This window comes from Ziziphus jujuba, chromosome 4 (genome assembly GCF_031755915.1).
Source record: "Ziziphus jujuba cultivar Dongzao chromosome 4, ASM3175591v1".
Classification (NCBI taxonomy): Eukaryota; Viridiplantae; Streptophyta; class Magnoliopsida; order Rosales; family Rhamnaceae; genus Ziziphus; species Ziziphus jujuba.
In genome coordinates this window covers 5442198-5468663 of record NC_083382.1, presented here as the reverse complement: position 1 = coordinate 5468663, position 26466 = coordinate 5442198, and the positions used below count along the sequence as shown (strand labels likewise).

General features: G+C 32.3%; 3 protein-coding genes and 2 non-coding genes across 5 annotated transcripts; 1 reads left to right on the top strand and 4 right to left on the bottom strand.

Annotated features, from left to right (window-relative positions):
* Window positions 1-9505: 9505 nt before the first annotated feature.
* Window positions 9506-11125, bottom strand: LOC107409015 (mediator of RNA polymerase II transcription subunit 4). The gene has a single exon (XM_016016450.4). The coding sequence runs from the start codon at window positions 10929-10931 to the stop codon at window positions 9621-9623; it is 1311 nt and encodes a 436-aa protein (XP_015871936.3). The 5' UTR covers window positions 10932-11125; the 3' UTR covers window positions 9506-9620.
* Window positions 11126-11210: 85 nt separating this feature from the next.
* Window positions 11211-11292, top strand: TRNAS-AGA (transfer RNA serine (anticodon AGA)). Its single transcript has one exon. It is a non-coding gene; the product is annotated as a tRNA-Ser (tRNA).
* Window positions 11293-11699: 407 nt separating this feature from the next.
* Window positions 11700-11773, bottom strand: TRNAN-GUU (transfer RNA asparagine (anticodon GUU)). The gene has a single exon. It is a non-coding gene; the product is annotated as a tRNA-Asn (tRNA).
* An 88-nt stretch (window positions 11774-11861) lies between these two features.
* Window positions 11862-13965, bottom strand: LOC107416234 (benzyl alcohol O-benzoyltransferase). Its single transcript, XM_048472568.2, has 2 exons — window positions 13467-13965; window positions 11862-12829 (listed from the first exon to the last, which is right to left on the bottom strand). The coding sequence occupies exons 1-2, from the start codon at window positions 13929-13931 to the stop codon at window positions 11903-11905; spliced, it is 1392 nt and encodes a 463-aa protein (XP_048328525.2). The 5' UTR covers window positions 13932-13965; the 3' UTR covers window positions 11862-11902.
* Window positions 13966-18618: 4653 nt separating this feature from the next.
* On the bottom strand, window positions 18619-20547 carry LOC107416235 (putative transcription factor bHLH086). The gene is made up of 5 exons (XM_016024705.4): window positions 19703-20547; window positions 19379-19480; window positions 19181-19246; window positions 19020-19085; window positions 18619-18930 (listed from the first exon to the last, which is right to left on the bottom strand). The coding sequence occupies exons 1-5, from the start codon at window positions 20231-20233 to the stop codon at window positions 18808-18810; spliced, it is 888 nt and encodes a 295-aa protein (XP_015880191.3). The 5' UTR covers window positions 20234-20547; the 3' UTR covers window positions 18619-18807.
* Window positions 20548-26466: the final 5919 nt, after the last annotated feature.

Here is a 26466-nt window from a genome sequence, read left to right as displayed (position 1 = left end):
AGTAATATTAATATTGCTCTTTTTTGTTCATCTTGTGCATGGCAATGGCTAAGTTAGGAGTTGCAAAGATGTCAATCACTCTGCTTGTCGTCATCATCTTCTCAATGTTGTTTTTGAATTCTGAGATACAAGCAGCTAGACATTATAATGATTTTGATGCACAGGTGAAGACGGTGTCGTTCTTTGAAGGACTAAACTTTCAGACTCAAGGAGACAAATCAGCTGGAACAATGAGGGGAAAGAGCCCACCATCTGGACCAAGTCCCATAATTAACAAGCCTCCACCGGCACCAGCATATTAGTATCAATGAATAATTTGAATCAATTTAAACTATAATTGCAATTTAATTGCACTATCTATATGTTATGTCTATCTCTCAATAAATTGAATAGAGATAGAAAAAATAAAGAAGCATACTCATTTAGGTGTATTAATTATCTTAATTTTCTATTAAAAAAAAATACATTATCTTGTTTGCTCTTGATCTTCTCATACAAAGTTAATTGATCTATTGGTCAATATTAACGACACTTCAATAATATATATATATATATATATATATATATTTTTTTTTATGATCAGTATATACGAACATAAATGGAGTAGAGGTGAAAGAAACGGAAATTTAATGCTTCCTACAATTAAAACATCAATAATACTTGACATGATTGTTTGTAGAAGTCACTAAAGCATTAAGATTTTACTGCTTATAGTCACTACTTAAATATGATTTCCAATTTTTTCTATTACAAAACAATTTTTGAAGCTTTGGCATCTAACTATCTCATATCTTTTCTTTATTTTTTGGATCGAAAATGTCTCAAATACACGCAAACCAAATGGCCAAAACACACTCACAGAAACATATATATGCATGAATATCTACTTTCTACTATACTTAACTGTTGATACAATATAATTCTATTAAACTGCATCTAGAAAGTCAGGGTCAGTGCCTGAATTAATCATTTCAGCGTAGCTAGAAAACCCTTCTTTTTCTTTCTCTCTATTTATTTATTTTTTCTGAATCATATATAACCCATCTAATGCATCCCTTCCTTTTGCCTTTCTGCAAAACTCAAAATTTATGAGTTTGCCACCATTTTCTCCAATACATATACTGTTGTTTTACACAATTATACCGTGTATTTCTTTATCAAATAATTTTTTTTTAAAAAAAAAAAAAGTGTATTTCACCATTATTCTCCAAAATACTATAAACCAGCATGTTCTTTACTCCCTCTTGGAATATGCAGAGGGACAAAATGCTCGTTCTTAGATATCATGGACCATTTAATCTCAAATATTATCTAATTAATTAATTTGAACATGCTATCATCAATTTATTAGTATAAAGCCAACTATATCAAAATTCTTTTAACTAAAGGATATATTCTAAGATGATACATGAAGATGTATCCTTCTGATTTATAAGCTAAAATTAATATATTTGTATCCTTGACATAATTTGATATATATGATAGATCTACGTCCTCACCAAATAATATTTGGCTTTTACTCATTGTGATCAAACCGTCAAAGACGGAAAATAGATGAGATATTCTCTCTTCATAATTAATAGGTTTTCTTAACTTTTTTTTTTTTTTGTTTTTTTCCCCTTTGAGGGTCAAATTTTAACCAGTTAAAAAAGATCATATCTAAAGTTCTTTTTTTTTTGTAAGATTTAATCAAGGAGAGGGTGAAAATTAACTGAGATGTTTTCATTGAGTAATAGACATACGTAAATATAAATATACAGTGTTGTGATAGGATTTAATCGCTTGTATGCTTATCTAATATACATGTATATAATCTGCTATAACAGTATGTCTAAGTACGATCTCATACATCTTTGTTAGTAACATAAGAATTATCTTTGGCTTCATCTAATGACACATCAGCACATATAATACGTGGTCTATCACTTTCATATTCTTTTTTGTTATGCAATATAGCTTAAAAAATCTTTCATTTTTCTAGTTAAAATTAATAATTTTTCATTCCTTTTGGTCAAATGAGAATATTGCATAAAGAGAAGGGAACCAAAATAAAAAATAAAAAAAATTCAGTTCAGCTCACTGTTCAGAACAGTGAACAAAGTAAGGTAAATTAACATCCCACCTAGATATAAGAATGTTATCTTAGGGGTTTTTCCTACCCAATCCGTAGCTTTATTCAATTAACTAAGATCATAATTGGCCTTCAAAAAAGTAAATTTAGTAAGATAGCTATAAATATCTTCAATCACTGTACCAAGAGACTGAGGCAGTTTGTGAAGATATATTACTTATAATAAGCTCTTTATCATCCTCAAAGATAACATTCCGCTCCATAGACTTTACTAACCTTATGCATACATTGAATCAGCCTTCGTTGAAAATTTCTGGTAAACTATACCCAAACCAGCTTTAGCATTCTTTCACTGCCTCCATGCATATTAATTTTGATGGTGTCATATGGAGGTGGAGACCATTAATTTCGCACTTCTGGCCTTTGTCTGAAAAATAATAATTTTTCATTCTAAAATGTTTTAGATTTCCTTTGACTTTTTAATGTTCTGAACAGGGATATTCAAATTCAGTGTTTTTTTTTTTTTTTTTTTTTAAATCATAAGAAGAATAGTATCATAAAGTGTTGATAGACTTTACGTAATCTATTATTTATGACATTAATCAATATTTTCTACCATCTGATTGAAGATAAAAATAATAAAAGAAAAAGAAAATAAATAATACTTACGAACTTTATATAGTATATTTGGAAGTACCCAAAAATTTAAAACTCTGAAAAATATAAATTGATACAATAAAAACGCGTCTGCAAAGGAAAAGTATCTACACGCTTTTTGGGGCCCAACGTTTTCGCTGGCACATCGATCTGGCTACTGGCTCTGATACCATCTGTAACAGCCCAACCCTGTCCAACTCTAATACCATCTGTAACAGCCCAACCCTGGCTCTGATACCATCTGTAACAGCACAACCCAGACCACCTGCATGCAGATATTGTTCTCTTTGGACCTGGAAAATCCTCTTACAACGCAGCCCTCAAGGGTTTAAAATACGTCTGCAAGGGAAAGGTATCCACACGCTTATAAACCATGCTTCGTTACCCTTTCCAACCGATGTGAGACTTAACAGTATCAATGAGTGTTGATAGACTCTATCCAAGCTATTTTTTTACGGTATTAATCACTATTTTTACCATATGATTATGGAGGATGATAATTATATATATAATAATAATAAAAACATAGTTTATTTGGAACTGTTATAGTTTTTTGGGAAATGCCAAAGATTTACTATAAACCATAGAATAGCCCTAGTTTGTTTTGCCCATGCCCATAATTGAACTTGGCTGCAAATAGGACAATGTAATAAGCCCAAAAGCGGAAAAAAGGTAATACTGATAAGCTGGAATGCAATCTGTCAATCAAGTTCCAAGTAAGATACATTTTATTTTATTTTATTTTATTTTTCTTTTTTGACCTATTAAATTAGAGAATTTGGAATGCTTTTGCTAAAAAAGAATTGGGAATGCTAAAACCTCAAATTGGGTTTTGAGATAAGCAAGTTGTATTAGAGAATATATGCGGAAATGTGTTTTTTTTTATTATTATTATTTTTTTTTTTTAAGGAAACCTATTAATCTCTTTTTTTCTTTTTGGAATTAAATCACCATGCATTTCCATGTTGGCTTATAACTAAGCTATAGCATGCAAATTAGGCCCTGCAATATTGAAATTATATCACTTCTTTCAATATGAAAATTATTATATGCAAATTTTTCTTCCCATAAGAAGGTATTGTGTTCAATTTCTTTCCAAATTCTAAGTTTTCTTTAACCAAAATTTTTCCTATAAATGCCACATCCACCTTTCGCCATTTCATTCAAGTTACAATATTAATATTAATATTGCTCTTTTTTGTTCATCTTGTGCATGGCAATGGCTAAGTTAGGTGTTGTAAAGATGTCAATCACTCTGCTTGTCGTCGTCATCTTCTCAATGTTGTTTTTGAATTATGAGGTATAAGCAGCTAGACATTATAATGATTTTGATGCACAGGTGAAGACGGTGTCATTCTTTGAAGGACTAAACTTTCAGACTCAATGAGATAAATCAGCTGGAACAATGAAGGGTAAGAGCCCACCATCTGGACCAAGTCCCATAATTAACAAGCCTCTACCGGCACCAGCATATTAGTATTGATAAATAATTTGAATCAATTTAAACTATAATTGCAATTTAATTGCACTATCTATATGTTATGTCTATCTCTCAATAAATTAAATAGAGATAGAAAAAATAAGGAAACCATACTCATTCAGGTGTATTAATTATCTTAATTTTCTATAATAAAAAATACATTATTTTGTTTGTTCTTGATCTTCTCATACAAAATTAATCAATCAATATGTGACTTCAATATTAACGACCCTTCGATAATATATATATATATACAGTTTGTCTATGATGCGGACGGTCCTCATGCAAACTACAGTATTGGTGACAGTTTTTTATAGTATTGGTGACGATTTTCTAAGAAACCGTCGTTAATACTATGAAAAACCGTCACTAATACTGCGGTGCTCATGCGGACTGTCCTCATCATAGAATTTCCATATATCAGTCCGTCTATGGTGCGGATGGTTCTTATGCGGACCACAGTATTGGTGACAGTTTTTTATAGCATTGGTGACGATTTTCTAAGAAACCGTCTTAATACTATGAAAAACCGTCACTAATACTGCGGTCCTCATGCGGACCGTCCTCACCATAGAATTTCCATATATTAGTCGGTCCTTATGCGGATCACAGTATTGGTGACAGTTTTTTATAGTATTGGTGACGATTTTCTAAGAAACCGTCGTTAATACTATGAAAAACCGTCACTAATACTGCAGTCCTCATGCAGACCGTCCTCACCATAGAATTTCCATATATCAGTCCGTCTATGGTGCGGACGATCCTCATGCGGACCACAGTATTGGTGATAGTTTTTTATAGTATTGGTGACGATTTTTTAAGAAACCGTCGTTAATACTATGAAAAACCGTCACTAATACTGCGGTCCTCATGCGGACCATCCTCACTATAGAATTTCCATATATCAGTCCGTCTATGGTGCGGACGGTTCTCATGCGGACCAGAGTATTGGTGACAGTTTTTTATAGTATTGGTGACGATTTTCTAAGAAACCGTCGTTAATACTATGAAAAACCATCACTAATACTGCAGTCCTCATGCGGACCATCCTCACCATAGAATTTCCATATATCGGTCCGTCTATGATGCGGACGGTCCTCATGCGGACCACAGTATTGGTGACAGTTTTTTATAGTATTGGTGACGATTTTCTAAGAAACCGTCGTTAATACTATGAAAAACCGTCACTAATACTACGGTCCTCATGCGGACTGTGCTCACCATAGAATTTCCATATATCAGTCCGTCTATGGTGCGGACGGTCCTCATGCGGACCACAGTATTGGTGACAGTTTTTTATAGTATTGGTGATGATTTTCTAAGAAACCGTCATCAATACTATGAAAAACCGTCACTAATACTGCAGTGTTCATGCGGACCGTCCTCACCATAGAATTTCCATATATCAGTCCGTCTATGATGCGGATGGTTCTCATGCGGACCACAGTATTGGTGACAGTTTTTTATAGTATTGGTGACGATTTTTTAAGAAACCATCATTAATATTATGAAAAACCGTCACTAATACTGCGGTTCTCATGCGAATCGTCCTCACCATAGAATTTTCATATATATAAATATATATATATATATATATATATAATCAGTATATACAAACATAAATGGAGCAGAGGTGAAAGAAACAGAAATTTAATGGTTCTTACAATGAAAACATCAATAATACTTACATAATTGTTCACAGAAGTCACTAAAGCATTAAGATTCTACTGCTTACCGTCACTATTTTAATAAAACAAACACAAGAAAATGATTTCCAATTTTTTCTCTTACAAAACAATTTTTGAAGCTCTGGCATCAGACTATCTCATATCTTTTCTTTATTTTTTGGATCCAAAATGTCTCAAATACACGCAAACCAAATGGCCAAAACACACTCACAGAAACAAATACATGCATGAATATCTACTTCCCACTATAGTTAACTGTTGATACAACATAAATCTAACAAACTGCATCTACGAAGTCAGGGTCAGTACCTGAATTAATCATTGTAGCGTAGCTAGATAACCGAGATGATTTCATTGAGTAATAGGCGTACGTAAGTATAAATACACAGTGTTGTGATACGATTTAATCGCTTGTATGCTATCTGATATACATGTATAATATTAATCTCCTATAACAGTATGGCCAAGTACGATCTCATACTTCTTTGCTAGTAACATAAGAATTATCTTTGGCTTCTTCTAATGACACATCAGCACATATAGCTTCAAAAATCTTTCATTTTTCTAGTTAAATTATTAATTTTTCATCCCCTTTTGGTCAAAACAGGGGGGTGTTCAGCTCACTGTTTACAACAGTGAGCAAAGTAAGGTAAATTAACATCCCACCTGTATATAAGAATGTTATCTTAGGCGTTTTTCCTACCCAATCAGTAGCTTTATTCAATCCACTAAGAACAAAATTGACCTTCCAAAAAGTAAATTTATTAAGATAGCTATAAATATCTTCAATCACTGTACCAAGAGACTGAGGCAGTTTGTGAAGATATATTACTTATAATGAGCTCTTTATCATCCTCAAAGATAACATTCCGCTCCATAGACTCTACTTTCAAGACATGAATCGCATGGCGCAACCTTATGCATACATTGAATCAGCCTTCGTTGAAAATTTCTGGTAAACTATACCCAAACCAGCTTTAGCATTCTTTCACTGCCTCCATGCATATTAATTTTGACGGTGTCATATGGAGGTGGAGACCAGGAGCCATTAATTTCGCATTTCTGGCCTTTGTCTTAATAATAATAATTTTTCATTCTAAAATGTTTTAGATTTCTTTTTACTTTTAAATGTTCAGAATAGGAATATTCAACTTCAGGTTCTTTTTTTTTTTTCTTTTTTCTTTTTTCTTTTTTTTTAAATCATAAGAAGAATAGTATCATAAAGCGTTGATAGAATCTACGTAATCTATTATTTATGGCATTAATCATTATTTTCTACCATCTGATTAAAGAAAAAAATAATAATAAAAATAAAAATAAATAACTTATGAACTGTGTAAAGTTTATTTGGAAGTGCCCAAAGATTTAAAACACTGGACAGGCCCACGTTTACAACATATACGTGGAAATATCTATCCTTAATTTTTTAATTTTTTTTTAATTTTTAATTTTAAATTTTTTTGGGAATTAATCCCTTCTTTGATATCCAAATCCAATGTAATAAAACACATTTCCGTGTAGCCGTTAACGAAGCTACAGACATTGAAATTATATCACTACTAACTTTCCATATTAAGGATTATTATTACGTGCGATTTTTCTCCATAAGGTATTGTCTGCAATTTCTTTCAAATTCTTAAAATTTTCTTAAGCCAAAATTATTCCGAACTAAATTTGTTTCTAACATCCATTTTTGTCATTTTCTCTCACTAAATTTGTTTCTAACATCCACTTTTCTCATTTTCTCTCAAGTTACAATATTTATATACATATTCTGCTCGCTCCCCCTCTCTCCCCTCCACATGGCTATGGCTGATTCAGGTGTTGCAAAGACATCAAGGATGCTGCTAGCCATAGTCTTCTCGGTGTTAATTTTGAGTTCTGTGTTACAGGCTGCGAGGCAATTAGGCAGTGATTTTGATGCACAGGGGATGAAAGTGTCATTCTTAGATGAATCGGCTTAGACAATGAAGTCAAAGAGCCAACCATCCGAACCAAGTCCCATAGTCAAAAAACCTCTATGCACAGCAGCATATTAGTATTAATAGATAATGAAATTGATATGAAAAATTAACATTTGCATTATCAATGTTCAGTCTTATATCTATATCTCTACATTTGTTCACTTTATCTCTATAATATACAGAGTGATTATGACAAATTTAAAGATATATCTCCCAAATCACTTATCTAACATTATCTCAAATCACAGTTCATAAGTAGTCATCTGCGCATCAAGATTAGGTCTGCTCATATCCAACTTTTCTATTACAAACATTTTTGAAGCTTTGGCATGAAACTGTCTCATATCTTTCTTCACTGTGTGATTGAAAATGACCCAAATTCATGCACAGCAAAAAGTCTCATGCAAAAACATACATGTATGAATATGTTCTTTCTACCACAGGTAACACAAGAAAATCTAATAAACAGCATCTACAAAGTATTGCTTCAATTAATTATTTTAGCATAGCTTGATAACTTCTTTCTTTTCTTCTATTTTTTGAGTAATCTTGATAAACTATATAATGTACCCCTTGTGCCTTTCTGTAAACTCAAATTAATGAGTTTGCCACCATTTTCTAAATCATACTGTGCCACTGTCTCCAATTTTCACAGATTTTATGTGCGTGTGCATGCACAGTTGGACCTTTTTTGGTCATTCAATATGATAGCCATACTTAACAATGCAGAACTTCAGTACAAAGTTAGCAACTGTCTATTTCACCCATCTCTTCTAAATACTATAAACCAAACTCTTCATCACTCCCTCTCAGAATATGAAGAGGTTTCTCAACCACCAACCATTTAATCTCAGATGAATACCATCAATATTATCTGGCATTGAAGCCATTTAAACCAGAATTCTAAACGAGATAATACAGTTCAAGGTTATACACATTATGTACCAGTCATATCACCAAAGTTATAACCGGCCATTAAACAGAGCCAATATGGGCAATGGGCAGTGGGCACTAACAGAGAGTTTAAGTGATGTTTTCATCTATCATATTTCAAAAAGTATTCAGCTGAATCATATGACTATCACAAAGCTTACTGTATGAACTAAAGGCAAACATTACAAAAATATTTGATCTCACATATATACCAACTCAATGCAATTATGCAAATTGGGCCAAAAGTATTAGAGGCTTCATTCCTTTCCTCATATTTCACTAAATCATTGCCCTAGAAACCTTATCGAGAGTTCTCTTTAACTAACCAATCCATGCTGTTAGTTGCATAAATCTTTCAACAAAAACAATCCAAACTGTTATTCGCATAAATCTTTCAATAAAAATGCCGAGAGCTGACACTCGTTTAAACCTTCAATGGAGCTTTATCCAAAACAAACAAACAAAAAGAAAAAATTGTTGCCTGCTAAACTTGGACACTATATACAGCAACCATTCTAAAAAGCTAACAACTTTCAAACTTCAAAGCAATGGAACATAAGATAATGTTTTTAGCTTAGGGCAGAAGCAAGACCATAGCAAAATCTACAATCTTCTTTCGTTGAACAGATGACAAGTAATGCTCATAATTTAAGTAAACAAAATGAGACCGGTAGAGGGCATTAAAAGGGTTAGAAAACTAAGATAATTAACATTACAAATGAAAACTTTTCAATTTCATTCAAATGGAAAAGCAAGGTACAAAATTAATATGCTTGACTACATGAAAAAAAGTCAAGCGACTAGATGATAAAACCCGTATCATCTCATCAGTCATCGTCATCGGAACTTGCATCGTCACTAGTATAATCACTACTGTCATCGTCTTGATCAAGAATATCGAGCTGAACAGGTCGAACCTGTATGGGCTCCGGCAGCGGCTTATGCAAACCCTGAAGAGGACGCACTTGCTGCTCCTCAACCCTTGGAACAGGAAGAGATTCCAATGCCGGCAATGGCACCGGGTCGCCAGGCTTCCATCCGGGTGGAGGCACAGGCAAATCTGTTGGCAATTCCACAGGCATGCCAGGTTTCCAACCAGATGGGACAGTGATATTCGGAAGCAACCCCTGAATGGCTGCCAAATTGGAAAGTGGGTTCGGCTCCGATGGAACCGCAGGCGGTGGAGGCTCGATCATAGCCTCAATTCTCTTCTCGTTGCTCTCCACAGTCTTTGGCAAACCGACATCGAGATTAGCGAAATTGTAGAGCTGGGAAGCCCGCATTTGCTCGTCCTGAGGCGCAGGAGGCAGAGCCCCACGAAGAGGCGCTTGACCAGCTCCGAACTCCGGAGGCGCAAACGTGGTGTAGCTTATCCGGTGAGCATAGGACAAGATATCGTCCAACTTCAACCGCGAAGCAACCGTCGTTAATCCTGGCGCATCCTCGTCTTCTTCTTCTTCATCATCATCAACATCATCCCCATCATTATCTTCCACACCATGTTTTTCCAATTTTGTCCTTTTGGGTCGGCGATAATCGGAGTAATCATCGACGAGAATGTCAAGAACCCGTTCGGCATCCTTAACCTTATTAGCAAACGCGAGAATGGCGGCGTCCTTGGATCGGATTTCGCGGGCGATTTTCTGCTTGACGTCTTGGAGATCGAGAATCTCCTGGAGCTGGGCAACGGCCTCGAAGAGCTGGGTCTGGAGGGAAGTGAAGAGGGAAAGGATTTCTTTGGTGGAGGAAGGAGAAGGGTCAGGAAGATGAGGAGGAGTGGATTGGGAAGAGAGGAAAGTTGGGAGAGAACCGCGGAAGGAAGAGAGCCAGAGGGATCGATTGGATGAGACCTCGAAGAGTTTGGAAGCGAGGGAAGCCATTTGGTGGAGGAGGGACTGGGCACGAGGAAGAGGAGGGAGGAGAGGGAGGAGGGTTGAGGAGGTTGTGGTGGTGGTTATGGTGGACGAAGAAGAAGAAGAAGAAGAAGAAGAAGAAGAGGAAGAGGAAGAGGAAGAGGATGCGAGATTGGAAGGGTGGTGAGGAGGGAGTTTTGGAGGAGTAGAGTTTTGCAGAGATGGCGATGTGGGATTGCTTAGACCCAGACGAGCTGGGGATTGAACCAGTTGGTGTTGAAGCATTTTGGGCTCTTTTTTAGAATTTTTCTTTTTTTTTCTGGGACAAAAGTGTTTGAAGAAAGGGAAGTTTTCTTTTTTATTGATGAAGACTAAAAATTCAGGTCTAGGGTTTTGAAGGGTTGTGGGATTTGGAAGAGAAAAAGAAGAAGAAGAAGAAGAGAATCAGAGCCCATTTCGAAGATCAACTGTGACAGAGGATAAGGAGGGGAAGTGGGTTATGGAAAGCAAACGAATAAGGATTCTTCGTTAAATATTTATGGTTTGGGACTTGCTAACCGTGTAGTCGGCGTGCCGGAGTGGTTATCGGGCATGACTAGAAATCATGTGGGCTCTGCCCGCGCATGTTCGAATCCTGCCGCTCACGTTCTTTTAATGTTTTCTTTTAACCTTTGGATAGTTCTAGTGAAATTAAAAACAGATTTTTTTGAATGAAATCTGACCATTTTTATTTTTCGTTTACTTATCTTTTATTCTATTACAGTCACTTTGAAGGGCTCAAACTCATTTTCTAACATATAATTTGATTTTGAAGCAATAATTTGCTAGTCACTTATTCTATAATTGATTTGAAGCTATAATATTCTAATCACTTATTCTACAAAACTAATATATATATATATATATATATATTTAGTGAATATAACTATAGAAATCAAAGTCCAAAATTTTGTACTACAATATAACGTTTTCATGCTCAATATGTTTTATTCTAACAATATATGAAGTTATTCCAATCAACAAAAATTTGTTTAAAAGAAAATTAAACATTGGCGCTAGAAGGAGGGCTTGAACCTCCGACCTTGTGGTTAACAGCCACACGCTCTAACCAACTGAGCTATTCCAGCTACTCAGTCTCAATTATAATTCTAAAATAATCTATCCCTTATGAATATATTTTCGGAATTGCACAAATTGTCCCACTTTAATTTGGTTTTCAGTCCTATTGAATATTTGATCCTCCATGTTCATAAGCTTTACAAAGCAGAAACAAGTTTTCCAACAGCAATATTACAATCATTAATCTCTTTCCTTATTTCCTTATGAAACTTGTCAACAAATTCTTGAGGTAAAGAAACCAAAGCCAAAATTCCAACAACACCCTCTTTATTCTTATGAGTAACAAGTGAAGTTACCATTCCAGGTACCAAACCAGTTCCAGCCCTTGAAGGTCCACCATATATCCCTTTTCCCCAACCAAAATCCAATTCTCCAAACCTTAACCGAGTCATATCCGAAACAACAAATGCTCCTTCAGAATGAAACCCTTTTCGTCCATTCGCTTCGATGAAATCCAACACAGAAGCCCTGTATTCATCCTCACCAACTTCTTTTTTCACTTCTGATATCAAACCTGCTGCATAACTCAATGGTTTATCAACAAGTTCTGATGCTTTTGTTATTGCACATGGAAACACAACAGCACTTCCATAGTAACCTTTAGGCAATAGCGGTTTGTATCGAAAGCGAGTGTCGATTGGGAAGAGAAGTCTAGTTGTGGATTCAGGGTTGAGAAGTGTTCTTGTTCTTGCTCTCCATAGACAAGCTGATACAGCATCAAAGGTTGGGAGTTTTTGGTTATTGGGTTGGTTTTTGAGGAGTGATATATCGGTCGGAGAGAGGAATATTGATGTTTGAGCTAAGGTTTTGAATTGGGATTCTGCATAGGTAATGGTAGGATTCTTAGATGTTCCATACTCAAGATGGGGGTAGGAAATGGTGAGAGATGAACGAGGTTTCAGAGTTTCTCTTCCCCAGCTTGGTAACGCAGTAGGAGTGGTTTGGGTTGGATTGGTGCAAAATTCTGAGATTGCTTTTATGAATTGGTAAGCACCATAAGCATCACATATGCAATGGTTGAATGTGTAGGCCAAGACAAATCCACCACATGCAAATCTCGTTACCTATAAATTGCAAAAAGATATAATGCTTCAGGATTAATGAGATACATTAATTTCTTAATTTCCACACCAAACAAACTGTAGTCTTGATTGCCTATTTATATATATATATATATATATGGCTTGCTATAAAATGTTGGTTTTCAAGTTACGTAGAAATGAGATTGAATGGGAATGAATCATATACTATAATTTGCAAGTTTACGAATGTGGGTTTGAGTTTCAAATAATAATATTTACCAAAAACTCACTGAAAATTCAATTTTGACTAAGAGAACTTTAATCCCTCCCAAGCAAAAGGAAGCAGTTTCATTTTTGAATTATAAACTTAAGGATTAAAGCTAAATCTCACATAAGAGATCATATTCCATCTTCGATTAATGCATGATAGATAATTGATTTCAACATATGTATATATCTACAGTCATTCTTTTATCCAAAATTCACGACAAAATTTTATCCAGTATCATCCTACATGCTCTTGCCTTTATAGGCACCTATTGTTTAGTTTGATGCGCTAATAGGCATCGAATTGTGCATGAAAACTGAACAATAATGCCTATAAGGGTAATCATGCATAAGAGAAATTTTGGAGGGAAAAAAAAAAAAAGCAAATGTTTATATTATGATGATTACAAACCTGCATGCGAAGCAAGGATGAGTCAATGATGAAGTTGCTACCCCAAATGTCATCCACCAACAGTTTATCCCATTGAGGAAACGGTGGCTTCAACCCATCATCATCAACAGCGTTGCACAGCTCTGCCAGTTTGATATCTGCGTTGCCTTCACGAAAGATCACCCCCTCACCACAACAGTCCACAACAAGCTTACCTTTGTCACCATTCCTTAGCCGACCCGCCACCGGATGGTAGTAAACAAGAACCTTAGACAATGCCTGTTTTATCATCGCAACTGGGTCATTATGATCATGATTGGCATGCATAGTTGGGAGATAGAAATGCACAAATGGTATGTGGTTTCTTAATCCTATTTGGTCATCAATGTTTGATAAGTATTTGAATTCTCTTGGTGTTGGTTTCTCCGGTTTGATTAGCTCTGGCGCACTGACTTCCACGGAGAAGTTAAGCGTTATTGATGCCATATAAATTATATTTGTTACAGGACTTAGGAGTAGTAGTTTGTGCTATGTTTGGTGTGGTTGTGAAATTGTTGAGTAGTGTTCTTATATAGAACATTGTCACTAGGCCATTATTTGAAAACAGCTCAAAAAACAAAAAATTAAAAATTAAAAAATTAAAAAAAAATTAAAAAAAAGTGATGTCCTACTTGATTTTGTTCTATCTTTTCTCTTTTTGATGAAACTGAGTCCCCTTTTGTTTTTGTCTTGATATAAAATATGGTTTTTTTTTTTTTGTTTTTTTTTTCTTTTTCAAATAGATAAAAGCATATATATATATAGAAAATAGAATAAAACTGATTTATAGGAAGGAAGATCACAAAAGCCAATGTGGGTCAATGGTGGAATTTAAGAATATGTTATATATGCTTAAATGGAATTATGGGTATAACTTTAAGTAGATAAAAAGCTGCTTAATTTGAATTGGTTTTGTACACGGGAAGACATTTTGATCATGTATACCAGAAAAAAGGTACGGTAGTGCAAGCAAAGCATATTGGTTTTGTTTACAAAACGTCCATGTTTCTTTTACTTCTTGTTGAAGCCTCCTAATGCTTACCAAATAGTTTCCTTGTATAAGTTTCATCACTTTTCTAAGTATATAACTTTTCTAGATATGTATAAACGGCATAACCATGGCCTAACAAATTATCCAAAAAAAGGAATAATATTTAAAAAAGAAGAAGATCATCGGTCCCAGACAGTTATAGACATATATATATGTATATATATATATATATATATATATATATATATTTAATATGAAGTAGTTGTAGTGCAAACACTTTATAGAATGTAATTTTGTCAGAGTTTTGTGCTTTTAACGATGATTCTTATTGGATACTACTTGTGAAGTTGTCCAAGAAGACCTTTAGTGCCATTTTGTGATGTCAACCATAACTGTCTCCGCGTTCAATTGCCCATTAGAAAGTGTTTGATATATTTATACTGATTTTTACAAATGTCAAAATTAATTAGTTGTTGTGTTGCTGTAGAGTCTTTCGTAAAGCCTTCTTTAAATACTCTCCGATCCAGAGGAACCAACAACTTTATTGTTTTAACAATGAACATGCAGAGACGAAGAATGACGCAATCAAAAAAAAAAAAAAAAGAAAAGAAGAAAAAGAAGCTAAAGTTTACAAACATTAAACAAATCAAGTGATAATAAGGCAAAAATTAGAAGTGATCTTACTTGCTTTTGGTCGACTCCATTTTTTAACAACTAAAGCCCCGTTTGATATAACTTCTAAAATATTGATGCTGACTTTTTAAAATTCAAGCTTTTTAGTATTCTAAATTAAAATGCTATAGACCAAAGTTAAAGAAAATTTACCAAAACACAAAAACCAAAGCTAGAGAAATATTATAGCTTCTCATAAGCCATGCATTTTTTTTTTAAATTAAAAATAAAAGCAAAAATTATTCCAAAAGAGCTCCAAAATAAATAAATAAAGTCAAACTGTGAACCACTTGGTTAGCTTCGACTAAGAAAGAGAGAATAAGTTAAAATGATGAAAAGGGAATGCAAAAGTTCCCCATAATTTGATGTCTGTCAGAAACTAAAACCAATCAAGAAGGCTCCTAAGAATTGAGATTTAGTATGCAACTAGAATATATATATACATATATATATATATGTATCCCCAAGTCAAAACACACACCTATACATGTATGCCAGCCAAACTCTTTACTACTCAATTCCATAATCATACATATACGTTAATCCAATCTCTTGCACGTGTATGGCTGTGATGGGTTTTTAGTTCACAGCTTGAATGCACTGCCAGTTATATATATAATTTATGTATTAATTTTCTTTAAATTAACATTTTTATTCCACCCTGCCATTGCCTAAGCTGCACATGACCTTAATTAACACCTAGTTGACTATACTGTTATTTAAATATCTGTTGTCTGTCTCACCGATCATGTGCTTTTACATGCTTAACAGCTTGTTTTTATTTCAATTATATCATAATCTTCTATTATAAAATCACCCTTCCTTTCCTTATTTAGGATCCCAACTCCAACATTATTAACAATTTAATAGAATTTAAACTAATCCAAATCGAGAAAAAAAAAATAGAAATCATCTATGAATGTAAACAACTAGATTTTTCTTATTATTGTTAGTTCTTATTTTTGGATATTAATTAATTGATCAATCAATTTTATTTTCTTGGTATATATATACAAGATCGCTTTCCTGTATATATGTCCATTTTTATTTTTATTTTTGTTTTGCTCAAATCCTGTATATGTTCATTAATATAAGATTTTGTCTTGGATTAATTGGAACCATCTTAGTGTGCATGCCTTTTAAAATAATTTACCAAATTATTTAGCTGTAAAGGTAAATTAAAAATAACACTTTGCTATAATGTTACTAATTGGAAAATTATATATCCCAATAAAAAAAATAGAAAATTATGTAACCAAAATGAGGAACCTTTGTTAATTTTTTCCTGGTCTAGCCAATTTTGCGAGGCCAAATTATAAGGTACAGCCAATTGTACACCATAAATTATGCTCAAGGCATTTCATTGGCATTGTGTTAGTACATTTATACGAAGAGTTATATACATAATAATATAAATCTGAGTTTAATTATATAATACATTAAGAACATACGGCTTTTTTCAAGCATTCATAGCTGACAAATTGCTGCACCACATGATTGATATGTTTCCGTGTTTAATCGCTGTTGCTTTACTTTCTTGTAGATTAGGCCTCGTTTTCAACAACAATTATAAATAACTATGTCTTAATAACAACCTTATCAATTAATTAAAATAAGCAGTATAATGAATCCCTGAAGCAAAATTATTTGTATGGTTCCAGCGAAAAAGAAAGAAAGAAAAAATTAAAACTATTTATATATACATATTGGTGACCACGTAGTCAAACTGAAAGCCGTACACAGTGGAAAAGGCTTTCCAAGATTAAATTAAAATTATTTATAATTGAAATGTGAAGGATGAAAATAATACTATAGATCTTATCATTCATGTTAGATGAAGTCAGCAAGACAAGCCCTTCAATCATTGTCCAATAAACTAATGGAGTTTATCAACTGGGAGAAACAGGGGAATATTAATATGATGTTTGTCTTCTCAAATAAACATGCAAAAATAAAATAGAATAAAATCATTTCCTAATTGTAAAATCCTGCATGGAATTCCCAATAGCTAGATATATGCAAGAGAATTCAAATGAAATCAATGGTCCAATTCAATAATGAATGTTAAACTAAACCCACTAACCAAAAGAAAAAGAGGCTAATATCCATAAAATTAAGAGAATTAAAATATTGTCTAGAGCACATGAGAATGAAAACAAAGAGCTGGAAATAGATATATGTATGACTTTAATATATGCTTTCCCATATGATAATATCATATAATTGACATGTGATAGGAAGTTTATTGGTTTGGTTATTCCACTCTCTTTTTTAAGCATTTCCTTGTAATGAAAATACAAAATCATTATTTCTATCTCTTTGTTTGTTTGTTTTTTTTTTTTTTTTCTTTTTAAATCAAGATATTACCAGTTTGATTGGCAATATACTAGTGAGATTGAGCAACACTATTAAATTAAAACAAAACAGAGGATCCTATTTTAAATATGTTTAGAGAAATCTGTATTTATACCTTTTTTCGATGTGAACAATTGAAAAAGAAACTAAAAAGGTTCAGTGAATTTGCATTAGAGAATAGTATGTATAAAATAACACAGAAGGTAGATTGAATCATCTAAAAGAATTGAGTGAAATTGTTTCTCTTTTATGATTTGGTACATTTAATTTGATGTGGTATTTGTTCTGGGAATGTATATATAAGGCGCCCTTCAAGGATTGGGCATGTGATTAACCATGTGATCCATATTAAAAGCCACACGTGATTAATGATCCCCCTTTGTCTTCTTTGAGAGAACAGAGAGACAAGAGGGACTCAAAAACTAGTGCTCCTAATCAAAGCAAGAAAACCAATATTTCACAAACATGCGTCCGGACATTTTTTCACATTGGGAAGTTCATGCACATTGTTGAAAATGGATAACTACCAGTGTTGTAATTGAGGTTGGGTTAACGTCAAATCAAGAAAAAAAAAATTTATATACAACCGTTTTATATGGTACAATGTGCTATTCATAATTGAACAGTTAATAGTTATTCTGTAAAACTTTTTTAATTTCGTTGTTGAACAAGACTAAAATTTTCAATTTATATTGCATGTAATTATTGACTTTTATGCACATAATATGGTATTAACGGTGGTTGTATATACATTTTACTCCATTGCCACCTGAATACTAATTTAATTTGATGGTCGGATATGTGTTTTGGTATTAATTGAATTTGATAATAAATTGAATTTAGTTACAGCGCAGCAATTTTTTCTTTTTTTGGGAAAATTTATGCTGTTGATAATCTAATTTTCAAAAAGAGGAGATATAATGTTGATGAAACCAAGAAAGAAGATCAAGATTTATAGTTTACTAACTTCATGTATAATATTATCTTCCATAATAATTTCAAAATTTTGTTAGATAAACTGGGACTAGTTTAGTATTTTGCATATGGAACTTTGACTTTCAAGAAGAAAGCACAAAATTAATAGATTCTTCTTTGTCAATGAAACTGGGACTAGTTTGCAATCTCAGTTACAATTACATATGAAAATTGCGTAACTCAATTCCAAGATCTTCACAGCAACTAAAAAGATAAATAATTAGAAATTAATATCTATTGGGATCATCATTTTTCTTCAACATCACTAACTTCCACAACAATGACTATGGCTTTTACTTTGCTTGCCTGAACAAACTAATAACTCCATTACTACTCCGAGCTTGAAGTTCTGTCTCTCTGAGAAGAGAGAATAGCATCAATGGCTTCCTTCACTTGAGAAATATCAAGCGCTTTCCCACCTTGAGCTGGCCAAAGTTCATCTGTTGCCAAAACCTGACACAAAAGAAAAAGCCTGATTAAGACAATACCACCACCTATAATTATAAACTTTCTGAGATAAATGCATGTAAACATTCACTCACCTTGACTTGAAGTTGAAGAAATTTGACATAACCAATCGCTTTCTCTAACATAGTTACCAAATCAACCTGTTAAAAAAGGCATCAAACACTTTTAATATAGAAAAAAAAAAATGTAACATAATGACGTATGTGTTTATACATAAAGGTAGAAAAATCCAGACCTTGGAGCCATTGGGAACCAATTCTTGGAGTATCTTAAGCCGCTCGCTGATCCTCTCTCGTCGATTCTGAAACAAATAGTAAAACATTCTTCCTACCATGAATCCCCATTTCATTTTTTTTTAACTAGTTTTTCTAATCTGCAATCAAACCCTGAAAAATTATTTTAGAAAATTAGTTTTCTTAGGACAGAAGCAAACCTTGGCTGCAACACTCTGGGGGTCCTTGGAAGGGCTTGACTTAGGTTTAGTCCTTTTAGCTGCACTAGTGCATTGCTTCTTATGACCTTGGGTACTCTCCCCCTGTCACCAAATATTCTTATCCATTAATACCATCATAAAACATGAATACAATCAAAAATTCTCTTATCCAGTACTTGTCCAGATTGTCCAAGACAACGTCAAACCACTTCAGTGTGACATCGTCTTGAACGATCCTTGACAAAAGAGTTACAGGACAAGAGAATTGAGTCAATAAAATCTTATATATATACACATATGTTGACATATAAGAAAGAAAGATACCATTTGATGACGTTTATGAATTCTTGAAGCTTCATGAGTTGCAGATTCGTCAAAGCTATCAGCAGAAATGGTTGATTCAGAGTACAACCACCCATACGATCCATCGCCGCCGTGTTGGTTTTGAAAATCTTTCCCGGCTGCTGTTGAGTTATCTACAGAGCCATAATCAGAAGCTGTCTGGAAACAATTCAATTCCCCCGAGATTCTCGGATTGATCACCTGATGATGATGATGATGATTATTCCACTCATAATTATGATGGTCATCCCAGTTGGAGTAGTGATCAACATCCTTGTGACTAGTGGAGCTCGGTTTCAGATAATTGCAGTTTTGAGAATTAGCACGCTCATGAGTTTGCTCAAAGCTAAGCAAAGAAGTGGTATTTATAATACCAGTACTAGTAGCAGTACTATATCCATTTTTGAAGTTGATAACAGAGTGAGCTACTTCTTGAACTCCTGGTTTATGAAATTGGTCAGATGGAAATGAAGCTGATGAAACTTGAGGGATTCTGTCTTTGGCAACTGCCATCGAAGAAAGGAAAAAGAAGAAGAAGAAGGAGGAGGAGGTTGAGGTTGCTAGTGAAGCTAGTTCTGGTTGATTAATAGGGCATACACGGAATGACAAAGAGCGCCTATTTGTAGAGACATTTTTTAAACCACTAAAAAAAAAAAAAAAAAAGGCATATATTATTTTAACGGTGATGGGTCTAATTCATATTTTAATCTAGCTCAGAGAGTAGCTAGAAAGTCTTAATAGGTCATGGGAACGAGAAAATTAATACAAATTTATAGAACTTAATAATTAATGTTTTTTGTATTGGGATTGTTAGCTGGCAAATAGAGGTGAATATGTAGATTTTGAAGAAGAAGAAGAAGAAGATGATGATGAAAATAGCAGAGAAGCAAAAGGATCGGCGGATCTTTCGCAAAGCCCACGTCTACGAGATTCCATTTTTTGTTACATAACATTTTGTAGTGGTCTCAGTTTCAGGAACCTGCAGGACCAACAATACTGAAGCTTCCTGCCCTGTTTCCTGCTCTCTTTGGCACGTGGACTCTTTCTCCTTTTTTTATGCTATAGTTTTCATTCCCTTTTGTGTACGTGTGACCCAAGTCTAATTTCCCTATACCCATCCACCGCCATGGAAATTAATTGTATGAATGTATGTGGGAATGTTACATATATTAGCAAATGTAAGTGAAAAATGTTCTCATCCAACAATGTAAGGAGAGTCTAACGATAAGATTACAATTTAATATCTCTATATTGAAATTTTCTTCAATGATTAAAGAAAATAATAATAATATTTTGTATAATTTAACAAATAAGATTGTACAGTTGTATACCCTTCACACTCATATTTGACGTTATGGGTGCAAATTACTCTCTCCGAACATTAATCCAGATCAAATCATGAACTTAAGAACCTGATCTAAACTAGACTGATATGTTTATATATATATGTATATATATATATATATTTTATATGAGTTAGACTCAAATTCAATATACTAAGATACACCCTAATGTTGAATTCTATGGGATGGTATCTCACTTTTCAAAGGAGAATTAAATGATTGGCAAAAATAAACTTTAATTTATTAAAATAAGATTAACATTATTTGAATTTAACTATATTTTATATTATATTGTATTTTTAAAACTTATTATTTTTATAAATATAATCGCCTATACGGAGGAGGCCAGGGTTTGTTGTATATAAATTAATATACAACTAATAATTTTTGTTTAAAAATGCATCAATTTTGCACTATAAGAGACCCACCATCGTATATGCCCTTTATTGTGCCCTTTATTTTGCAGAATTTGTGCACACTGTAGCAAAACTATATAATTTGAAACTAAAATCTGTAGTTAGATAAGTTAAAATTTGTAATCAGATAAATACCAATCTTTAATATTTATCGTATTATATTATTAACAAATCAAAATTTTATATATATATATATATAATCTTAAATAACAATACATAATAGTGAACTAAAAGGATGGTACCGTTCTTTGCTGACATTAACATCCGCTTCAGCCAACTCAGACCAGTAGATCAAATTTAAATAATTTAAAGATTAAGTATGTGGAAGTCAAATTATAACATGAAAACTAAATAATTTAAACATTAATAATTAATATAAATTTGGCTGCTCATCACAGACAGTTAAGTAGTATATCTTTTGCAAACCCAATAAAGATCATCATCCACATGTTTTGTTTTCACAGACAAAGAAAATTGAAACCAAATAAAATGGAAAAACAAAAGCTGGCATTGGAATAAGAGCAATTCCTTGTCTCAAGGAGATTGTGATGTTTTCCTTACCATGAACTTGGAAACTTTTATCACTACATAATATTGATCATAGTCTCTCAAACCCATGTTTAATTAGCTTTATTATGTCGGTTCCTTCTATCTCAAATTCTGTCTTTTTAATTTTATATATTAACTAGAGTACTAGTGTTTATTGAATAACTTGAACTATATATTAATTAGCATATATATATATATATATATATCAATTTAATTCAGGTTTAAAGATTCATCCATTGTCCTATGTATGGATCTGCTCAACTTTTAATTAAATTTCATACTTTAGTCCATTTAATGGCCAAACTTAACTTTGTTACGTTTTATTTCCAACTGAATAATTCAATAAGAATGTTAAACTGCTATAATTTTAGTTTAAAGGATATTGAATTGCAAAATCAAGTCGAATTTAGTGAGAACAATTAATGTATAAAATTCTTTTACTAATTTACAACGACTTCAGTCTTTCACAAAGTAATTAAATGTGGTAGTTAGTCAACTATTGCTTAACGCTTACCAAGAAAATAATTAATACACTAAAATACATCACTTTAAGAAAACATTTTTACTTTAAGGATATTGAATTGCAAAATCAAGCGGAATTTAGTGAGAACAATTAATGTATAAAATCCCTTTACTAATTTATAACTACTTCAGTCTTTCACAAACTAATTTGATGTGCTAGTTAGTTATAAATTATTGCTTAATGGGTACCGAGAAAATAATTAATACACTAAAATATATTACTTGAAGATAAAAATAAAATAAAATAAAATAAAAATAAATAAAAAATAGAGGTCAAATATCTTTTAGCCATGCGACCAATTATGCCTCGTTTCCCAAGACATTTATGTCTTTTGCTTTCCCAAATGAGCCACCATTTTATGTGAACTTTAAACCAAAAGAAGGAGGAAAAAATTATATATGAGAAATAAAATATCTACCATATGCTTATACTAGCAAGTTAATAACATACATAAAATATTATTTGAATTAATCGCTCACATACTTTAACCCAAAAAAAAAAAAAAAAAAAAAACTCTGTTCGAAACCTAATTTTTTATAAAATCATATGACCCTTAGTATAGATGGTCGTATAATTTAAAGAAATGACTCACTCAAAGTCTCAAAAGCCTTGTATATGTGTAATCCATCAAAAGCAGCCACCCTTTGTGGTAGCTTGTGGATACGTAAATATTCATATTTGTACATAATACTTTGCCTCAAATTAATAAAATGAAAAACAAAATAATTTTAAAATTTTCCTCATCACATATTTAAATAATTATACTCTTCTTCATAAGGTTTTGTATACAATATTTCAAAAATATTTTTCTTTTTAGAAATTTGGTGATCATCATTATAATGGGACTTATCATGGTGCATTTCCCAATTATTTACTAGCTTCAGGCTGTCCTTCCTCTATCTTTCCACCTAAATTTCAAGCTCTTATTCTTACTGACCATCTTTAATTTGATCATAAATTTAAGCTTCTTGGTATCGTTGAAAATACACATTTTTGTTTGTGCATGGGAAGGGTAGTTGAAAAGTGCAATACAGAAGCATTGCAAAATGGAACTCGGGTATTTAATCCTTGTTTGGCTATGCGTGCAAGAGAATGTTATCAAGCTTTTTCAACTGCCTTATTACAACGCACTTATGGTTGTGCAAAGTACAAAAGTAGGAAAAAATTATCTAGTAATTAAAAAATTCTAAACCTTACTCCTTTTATTTCTTACGCAAAAAATTAGATCAAATATATATATATATATATATAGATACAATCAGATTCATATCATATTAATTTAATAATTCTAGTATCAAAAATTTTTTTTAAATGAAAAATTAGATCAAATATATATATATACATACAATCAGATTCATATCATATTAATTCAATGATTCTAGTATCAAATTTTTTTTATCAATTCTTATATTATTTTAAAGGTTAAAATTTAAAAATATATTTATTGTTCATAAGATCCTATAAAATTTACTTTTTGAAAAATGTTTTGACATTTTAAAAAAAATTTTATGTTTCTAGAAAAGTTTAAACCAGAATCAATGTTCTCAAAAAGCTTTTTTGAAAAACAAAAATTATAAATAAGCAGAATCAAAAGTTATCCAAACGTTGTTCAAACAGTAATTTAAACTTTTTCTTAACTTGTCCTTTTATGTTTCCTATCAAGTTAATTGATGCGTTTAATTGATTTTGCTTAAGGATAAAAAAGCACACAAAGTTCTTGAACAAACTTACAAGCTTATGGTGTATTCTTGTTAGCCTCTTCATATATTACATTTGGAAGCCTTCTATGTGAATATTACAAACAAACATACATAGAGCACATTTTAATTGAATGATTTTCATCTGTGACAGAATTAGATCAAGTGAAGAACTACATGGACATGTGCTACAACAATTGCAAGAACTATTAATATCTTTTGCAATGAAATAAGCCTAATATTATATTAAGAACCATACCTTGAGTGTTTTCAGCAGGGTTCTCCTCCAATGGAATCTGGAACATAATTAATGGGGAATGGAGAAAAATCATTTGTCGGCAGGGTTGAATTAGAATCCTCTACTTAGTCTTTTCTATACTTATTTATGTTTGTTTTTCAATTCTAACCGTGCATTTTTAATCTAACGGATCATATATATCCATTTTACTAACACATTATATTAATGATTAATATTTTCCATGTATGTAAGAATTTTTCAGAAAATGCTTTAACGGTGGTTCTGAATGAGGTAACAAGTTCATTGCCATATTGTTGAAACCGATCGAACCCTGTTCTCAATGCCAGTGTTCCACACAATTTTGGTCTTATGCTTTTCGAGCCACCATCTACATAATCAATAGAATGCCCACACCCATCATAGGATTTAACTCTTTCCTTCAAAAATGTTTTGGCGAGCCTCCTAAGTCCCAAAAATATTTCAAATTTAGACTGTCCCAAAAAAAAAAATCTAATTCACTACAAAAGCCACTATGTTTCATCAAAAATCACCACCCATATAATTATTGAAAAGTAAACATATATAAATACATGTATACATAAATGCCCTTCTAATTATAAACTATGAAAATAAATTAATTTGAGATTATTCTTATTCGATCACATATCTTAATGAATTTTTTCTTCTTCTATGGCTTTGTTATGTACTTGAAAGAAGCAAAACTTTTGTGGAGATAAAGTGGGACATGGAGAGCGAGAGAAAGAGTAGAGCTAGAAGCAAGGACAAACATTTATACATTTTCTGGCATTATATATATATATATATATATGGTGGTCATCATCATGTTGATGGGAGGACTTATAGTGCATTTCTTATTTATCATATTAGCAGAATTTGATCAAGTTGTGATTGGTTCTGATAGTGCATTTGATCATAAATTTAAGCTTCCTTATAATATTGTTGAAAATACACGTTTCTATTTGTGTATGGATAGAGTAGTTGAAAAGTGCACTATGCAAGCATTAAACACACCGCACACACTTATCTAATGGACTTAATCATTGCTTGGTTAATTAGGCAAGCAAGAGAATGCTTTGAAGCTTTTTTATTAACTGCCTTTTCACAATGCAATAGTGGCTGTGCAAAATATAAGATTAGGAACAATTTATTTGGTAAAAATTAATTCTAATCCCTACTCCCTTTATTATTTCTTTGCACCCAAATTTTTATCAATATTGTCGTGTGAGTGTGTATGTGTCTATATATATATATATATATATGTAAATGTATGTATGTGAAAATTCTTGAACCAAGATGTTGGACTAAAATAAAAACTAAGAATAGCATATGAGTTATGGTGGATGTCCCATGCCGGATTACATGTAATCTTAATTTGTTCATGAATTATATAAATATATATATATATATATATATATATATGTATATATATATATATATATAATTCTATGGTAAATTGTTGAAATTACATGTAATCAAATTCTTATTATAGCATAATTGTATATGATATATTCAAAAAATAACAATAAAAATAAAAAAAATGAAATTTTGTGCTAAAACTAAATCATGATTTGAAAGCCATCTATTTAAATTATTATAATTTTCCTTTCATATTATGGCTTTCCAATTAAAATTGTGAATAATTTATCAATTGAATCAAATTTATTTAAAAAAAAAAAGCATATAGAATGAAAGCCCTCTATTTAAATATTAGATCAAGCGAAGAGTTATATGGAAATGTGCTATATATATATATATATATGTGTGTGTGTGTGTGTGTGTGTGTGTGTGTGTGTGTGTGTGTGTGTGTGTGTGTGTGTGTGTGTGTGTGTGTGTGTGTGTGTGTGTGTGTGTCAATTAAATAATATTTTAAGTATGTAACTATTATCCATCGGCAAAAAACTATGTAACTTATAATCGAGAGGGCTAACAGGGACCAGGTCTACCTCAATGGGGCACATT